The sequence below is a fragment of the Chinchilla lanigera genome, unplaced genomic scaffold, assembly GCF_000276665.1.
Source record: "Chinchilla lanigera isolate Chin_1 unplaced genomic scaffold, ChiLan1.0 scaffold00154, whole genome shotgun sequence".
Taxonomy (NCBI): domain Eukaryota; kingdom Metazoa; phylum Chordata; class Mammalia; order Rodentia; family Chinchillidae; genus Chinchilla; species Chinchilla lanigera.
The window spans coordinates 929,459-936,982 of record NW_004955555.1 but is presented as its reverse complement, the minus strand read 5'-3'; the positions used below and the strand labels follow the sequence as shown (position 1 = coordinate 936,982).

The 7,524-nt window shown below is 59.9% G+C and overlaps 1 protein-coding gene across 2 annotated transcripts in view; it reads right to left on the bottom strand.

Moving 5' to 3' along the window:
- LOC102008465 (ETS domain-containing transcription factor ERF) overlaps nt 1–6,999 on the bottom strand; it is an 11,328-nt gene extending 4,329 nt beyond the window's left edge. The window contains exons 1-2 of one of the 2 annotated variants that reach the window (XM_005412413.2): nt 6,689–6,999; nt 955–1,034 (exon numbers count right to left, since the gene is read on the bottom strand). In XM_005412413.2, coding sequence (XP_005412470.1) covers nt 955–1,021 — 67 coding nt within the window. In that variant the 5' untranslated portion in view covers nt 1,022–1,034; nt 6,689–6,999. Of the gene's footprint in view, nt 1–954; nt 1,035–1,561; nt 1,688–6,688 lie in introns of those variants that run through there. The other variant, XM_013508718.1, reaches the window with a different exon arrangement.
- Nucleotides 7,000–7,524: the final 525 nt, after the last annotated feature.

Here is a 7,524-nt window from a genome sequence, read left to right as displayed (position 1 = left end):
CACACACACACACACACACACACAGTGCATGGAAAGCTGGACACAGCCCCCAACAGAGAGGCCAGGGGCACATCCAACCCCACAGCCCAGAGCATACCAAGAAGTCCACTGGGGTGCCACCTAGCACACCACAGATGGCAAGAAACATGAGAGCTCTGCAGCCTGCTGAGGCAGGGACACACAGACCCACCACCCCTCACCCCCGGGCAGGATCCTAAGAGACAGACGCCAGCTCAGACACATTTAGGTGGCCTCAGCCGCACACGTATGAACTGGACACAGGCTCACAGGAAGAGGGGCAGACTTGCGCACATACTTGCCCAGTGTGACTCCTTCCAGAAACACTAAAGTGTGACACAAGGACACACCCCACAGTGAGACCCCAAATAAGCCGGTGGTCTCGGTCTCTCCCTTGCTCTCACTCATGTGCATGTGTGTACATACACACACACACACACACACACACACACTGCCGTCTGTGGGGAGTGTGACTTAGGCTCAAATGCGCATCCAAGTCAGCCTTTCTGTCTTCATCCGCCAGTCCTGAGCATCCACTCCTGAGCAAACCGGCTCTCCTGGGCCTGGGCTGCTTGGGCAGGGCTGTCTGTCCACCTGTCCACCTGTCTGTTGTACCCGGCCTAATGCCCCCTCAGTCCCGAGTCCTGCTCTCCACTGCAGGCGCTGAGTGTGTGTGCTGATCTGCCCAGACAGCCGCATCCCTCTCTGACCTCCTTGCCTCATCCGCTCCAGCCCCACGTCCCAGCAGGCAGGTGGCAGGGAGAGGTAGCTACGAAGTTTTTAACCAAGTTTTTCACGAAGGGGTTTTATTCAGGGGACTCTGATGGACACCAAGGGAGACAGACTCAGAGATGGACAAGAAGACACACAGACAGAAGGAGGTGTGGCCCCTAGGGAGGGCTGGGGGGCAGGGGAGGGGAGGTCTGGGCCAGTTACCGGGGGTCCAGAGAGCCGGCAGGGCAGGTGGGGCGAAGAGAAGGTCGGAGACGCAGCTACAGTCCATGGCGGAGCTGGCCCTGCAGAGGCCGGACAGACACACGGGGATGGGGTCAAGGGGAGAGACAGACACAGGTCAGCCAGCGGGACACTGCAGGGCTCCCCATCTCCCAGCCCCGCCCTGCCCACCTGCTACCCACTGCTCCCTGTGCCCCCCAGTTCCTCCCACCCCTTTTCCTGTAGGCCTCCCCTCTGCCTCCTGGTTCCCCTCTGTCCCTAGCCTGAGTCACCAGCCTCTCCTCCCCGCAGCCTCCTGCCGGTGCCTTGATCGCCGACCACCGCTCCGGCTTCCCTCCTCACCGCTCACCACGCGCTGCTCACCGCTCCTGCCTCACTCGCACTGGCTGGCTCTCGTGCGCCCACCCTCCGCTACAGCGCCGCCCGCTGATGTGCAGCCGCCTCTGTCCCATCGCTGCCTGACCTCTGGGGGCCGGGCCCTTCGCCTGTCTCTGGGCACCCCCTCCCTCTGTGTGTGTCTCTCTCCAGCTGCCCCAGGTTTATCTGCTCCGAAGCTTTCCCCACCCGGCTGACCCCCAGGCCAATTCACCTGCTCTCCTTGGAGCCGGCAGAGCTGGGCACCTGGCGGCCAGGCTGAGAGGGCAGACACAGCCCCTGCCCTCCCCCTACAGGACGGCCTGGCCCCCTGTATGAGTCCTACAGACCTCCTTCTCCAGACCTGCTTGCTGTTCCCTAAAGACTTGCCACTGACTGGATCTGCCTGTCAGACCCCACCCCCTCCAGTCCTGCTCCCTCCGACACCCTCTTCAGATACCTTGTCCCTGAGATGCTCCATCCCCTCCCCGTCCCCTCAGCACCTTCCCCTCAGACAGCCTGGGCCCCTGCCATCCTTAACTACCCACTCCCTTCACACCACAGCCATACTGCGCCCCAGGACAGGGCACCCCTTTAGCCACATCCAGCCTGTGCTGTGGGAAACCCCTCCCAGCCCCACCCTGCAGACCCGCCTCTGTCCTCCTAGAGACCCTCTCAGTACTCTCAGACCACCGTTCCCCAGACAGCCTACACACCCTCAGGACCCCCAGCCTGTTCCCTCACAAGCCCCCTCACCCCTCAGGCACCAGGCAGACAGCGTCCCTCCCCTCCAACATGTCCAACAGGTCCCCAACTCCCGGCCCTGCCCGCTCAGCTGCCCCAGCCCTCACCTGTGCCCCTCTCAGCCCAAGCCCGACCTCCTCCTCCTCCTCCTCTCTCTGGGTTTATCTCCGCTCCCTCTGTCTCTCACTCGGTCTCTCCTCCCACACCCCCTCCTCTCTCTCCTTCACTTAGGGTGTCTTCCCATCCTGTGGCTAAGTCTCTTTCAGTCTCTTCCTGATTATCTGCCTCCCACCCCCATCTCTTTTTCTGTCTCCTTCCCCATACCCCAGTTGGTCCATCTTTCAGTCTCTGAGAGACTTCCCTGTCTCTGTCTCCATCTCTCCTCCGGTATCTCTCCATCCCTCGCCCTCTTTCAGGCCACCACCCCATCCCAGGCTCTCCCCTGATCTCCCCCTCTCCCTGCACACTCCCTACTCCCCCCCCCTCCCCCCCCCCCCTTCAGCCTCTCTGGGTCCCCCCTCCCTCTTCCCCCCCTACCCCCCCCACTGGCCCCTCTCATTTCCGTGTTGGTTTTGATTTCTCTTCCCGATGCTTTCAACTCCCCGCCGCCTCCTCCGGACACGTTATAACGAGGAGCCGTGGGATCGGCGCTCCGGGCCCTGCTCCCACGCTCCCCCACCCCTCGCCGTCTCTCACAGGCGTCTCTGCCATCTCACAGTCTCTGCCGCCACTCCCCCCATCTCTGGGTCCCGGCCCCGCCCCTGGGCCCCCCTCCCTGCCACCTGCCCCACGCCGGTTCCAGCCTCTGTTTCAGCCCCGCCCGGTCCGCAGCCTGCACCCCGCATCTCCCATCGCTGGTGTGCGCGTCTCTCTGTCTCTGTCCCGCGCCTCTCTGGGCCTCCGCGCCTCGGCCGCCGGTCTCCCTGTCTGTTTCAGTGTCTCCACGCTCCTGCCAGCGTCCTGTCTCTCGGTCTCTGTCTCTAGTTCTCCCTCTCCCTGTCTCTGTTCAGTCCCAATGTCCCTCTCTTGGGGTCCCTTTGATCTCACCCTGCCCGGGGCACCCCCACCCCCATTGATCCTTGATCGACCCATGGAAGGAGCAGGGCTTGAGGCCCCGGGCGGTAGGGCCAGGCAGGGGCCTGTTAGGGCAGCCGGACAGATGGACAGACAGGCCCAGCCCCGGTAGGGGGAGCAGCCGCAACACCCCCCCGCAACAACCGGCCGCGCGCGGTGCAGATGGGGACTCCGGGCAAGCTTTAATTTTTAATTTTATTTTGCTTCCTCCACCCCCCCTCGCCCCCATCTCCAGCGCCCGCAGCCATGGCACCGAATGTGTGTGTGTGAGGCAGCGGTGTGAGCAAGGCTGGCAGGGAGAGGCTGCCTCCTCCTTGCCGAGCACAATCACACAGACCTACACACCTGCCCAAGCCCACGGCCCCACAAAACACACAACACAGCGTGAAAGCGCACCACCAGAACACACCGCCATGTACCTGACAACACACACCAACACAATCCACACATGTCAACACAATCACACCACTGTCACTGTCACACATCACACACCCGCACGTCAACAAAGTCAGACACCACGACCACATGCCACACAACGCATACCAGTGAGGGTCACATATCAACCAACACCACCCTGTCACATACACAGCCACACACATCAGTAGGGTCATCAACGCTGATGCAGAAACACACAGTTTTACACAGACACACACAAAGGACACAAACCAATTCAATCCCACACAGAAACAAAGACACGCAATCACGTATCTTAGAAAGACACTAACATGGACACACAATAAACACCAAGGTTCACAAACACCAACACTGAGACCTACAAGCACACCGGCACACAGTCACACACCGAGACAATGTCACGGAGATACAGACACACCCAAACACAGGCCAACACAGCCACGCCAGAGAAACAGAGCCACACAAACAAGCACCAGAGGCTCTCAAACATGCATGCACGTAGTCACACACGGCGATACAGAGGCACGTATGTCCCTAACACAGATAGCCATGACCAGGCGGCAAACCCACGGCCCCACATTCAGTCACAGACACACAGTCACAATCTCACACACACACACACACACACACACACACGGATCACAGCCTCAGCTACAACCAGCAGCACGGGGGCCTGCAGCAGCCCCCAGGCACAAGCCAAAGTTTGCATGGGGTGCACACTCAGAGGTGACCCCACCCCAGGGTCCCTGCTGCTTTTGCTACCCTCTCTCTACCCTCTGTGCTACCCTTGTCTCTGTCCATCCTTCCATCTGTGGACTTCTTAAGCCTGTCTGTGTGTGCGTATGTGCACGTGTGCGTGCACGTGTAAAATGTGCACTTGTCTCAGGCCCTTCTGTCCTCGTCTCTCTCAGCACCCCTCTGAATGTCAGCTCTCTGCCTATCGGTCCGTCTGTCTCTCACTGAGGGTCTGGGTGGCTCATCTGTCTGTCTGTCTGCATCTCTCAGTGTCTCCACCTCTGTGTCTCTGGCTGGCCTGGCCCTCCCTGTCTCTGGGCCTCTGTCTGCCTCTCTGCCTCTGTCTCCTCACCCCATCACCACGGCCCCCTGGGCTGGGGTTTAACCAGTTGTTTTGATTTCTCTAAGCTGCGCTGGCCGCCTCGGGAGCTGCCTCGGGCCTCACTCCCCCCCCAGCCCCTTCATCCCTCACCCAGCCCCCCATCCCCACCTCCCCTTAACACAATCTGCACAAGTGGAATGAAAATTGATTTTTTTTTTAAATTTCATATCTTCTCCAGGGCTCTGTCTAAAGAGGAGAGAGAGACGTGGCCCAAGACCCTTCTACTGCCACGCCACCCCTGCATGCTCATGCGTGCACACACACGCACACACACACACACACACCCCTTGGCTGCACCCACGGCCACATATTCAGACACAGTCTAGGGACACGCACGTCCTCATGCTGCTCGCCCGTGTAGGACACATCAGTGCACACAGCAGACTCACGACACCCACCAGTAGGCACACATCCCACACACCTCTGGGCCGTGGCTGCAGGCCCTGCCCAGCGGTTCTCCACACGCAGCAGTGCAGACACCCCACCCCACCCCACCCCACCCCACCCAGCACACGGCCTCACACACATCTGTCCATCCAGGCTAGGGCCACGTCCATGTGCACACACAGCCAGGTTCAGGGCCCACTCCATCACGGACACCAGGAGATCCCCACAGCTGCCCTGGTGGGACAGGGTCAGAAGGGGGCTTTCCTGCCAGGACCTGCACCCCGACTGATGTCACACCCATTCACATCCCTGCCCACATCAACCAGGTGCTCAGACCTAGCTCTGCAAAGGGTGACTGTGTGCCTGGGGTACACACATACACACAAGCACACACACTATACACCACACACACACAGGACACACAAACCACACCACACATCACACTGCACACATGCATACACATACCATATATATACCATGTACATCACACACCCACCACACACATTATATACTTACTACACACATACCACACACATCCACGATACACACTACATGTACACCACGTACTATACATACAGGCCACACATATACATATACCATACACATGCCACTGCACATAACACACACTACACAGATACCACACCCCACACACATCCATCTCACACACAGTACACACACCATACACACGGCTGTCACACACAGACTCCTTATTACTTCTCCAAGTGCCACATACTAATTCTCACATGGACACACAAAACATGGGACTTTAAAGACTGTCACACATGACACAGAGACCCACAGAACACACACACACACACCCAGTGAGCCAAACAGATGTAAGTGCTCGCAGGTCATCACAGACATACAGTCCTACACACACGGGGACAAGTGCAGGACGTTCCACACGTGCACCATCCTACAATCACACCAACACACCAACACACAACCTCTAGCACACCATGATACATACACATGGCCGCTGGCATTCATCAAGGCTGGTCATCCACATGCACGCTCTATCCAGCCTGCTACATTCCACTCCCCCAGTGACCACACACACACACACACACACACACACACCACAAACACGAGCACACACACACTCTCACAGAACAGCAGCTGCATCTGCACCCAGTCTCAGACACAGCTGAAACACAGAAAACACACACTCTGCCGCCCAGACTCACACAGCCAGTGTCTCACACACAGGTGTGGGAGACCTCCAGCCGTGTCCCTCACACCCACACTAGCCTGGCTCAGGGGTCCCTCGGGCCGCACTTGCTTGGCCCCCCACCCTGCTCCTCCTGGACTGAGCCTCTCACCTCTTCATCCCTGACCTCAGGGACCTGGGCAGTCCTGCCCTGCTCACTCAGCACGCCCTCCACGGCCACACGATGCTGAAACACCACGCACAGCACAGCACAGCCCCAGAGCTGTGGACAGCTGCGTCAGACGTGCACACCACCACACGCGGCCCACAGACATGCTCACAGACACGACACGCGTGGCTCCATGTGGCCATGCGGCCTCACACCCACACTCAGCCCCCTGCCTGTGCCCAGGGGTGCACACACCGGCACAGGTCCCATTTACACGCACTGCAAGGCAAGCCACACAGGCGCGCACCTCCGGGACCCTCTGCTGAGGCTACGCCGTGCAGGACAGACGTGGGGACAGTGTGCAGGGGCTTCCAGGCCTGGAGGGCGGGTGTCTCATGCTGGAGTGATTGGGAGCCACCGTGCTAGGTGACCAAGAGGCTGGGTGGCTGCAGAGGACAGGAAGGGCAAGGATGGAGACCCACGCCCTGCCTGGGTCTGTCTCTCCCTGTGGCTGGGCGTCTCTGGGGCCATGTGTGTTTCTCTGGGTCTCTGGCTCTCTCCTCCAGTCCCAGTCTCTGCACGGATGTCCCTGGGGCTGTGGCCACAGCAGCGCACAACAGTGTCAGTGGGGGGTAGCGAGGGAGCGTCCCTGGGGAGGTGGGAGCCGCAGTGCCACGCACCCCGCCTACCAAACAGCACTGGGGGAGGGGAGCGAGAGGCGGAGCCGCAGCCGCAGCCTGGTGCTGCTGCAGCCCCTCCCTGCAGGCACCCAGAGAGCTGGAGGAGCCGGGCTGGGGGTGCAGCGGAGACAGGGGCAGACAGGGAGAGGGGCAGCGCAGGAGAGACGAAGAACAGAGAGGAAGGGGGAGCTCAGCGAGAGGAGGACAGACACAGAGACAGAGAGATCCAAGACCAGAGAGAGCAGGAGACCTCAAAGGCAGCAATGTAGAGTAAGACGGAAAGACAGGCAGAGACAGAGACACACACCACAGAGACAGAGAGAAGAGGGGCGGCCGGGATTAGGGAAACCCAGAAAGAGGGAGCAAGTAGAGAGAGGCTGAGACCAAGGAAATTAGAGAGTTGCAGGTCACTGGAGTGCGGGCGCCAGAGACCTGGGTCAGGGAGGAAGGCAAGGAGGGGGCA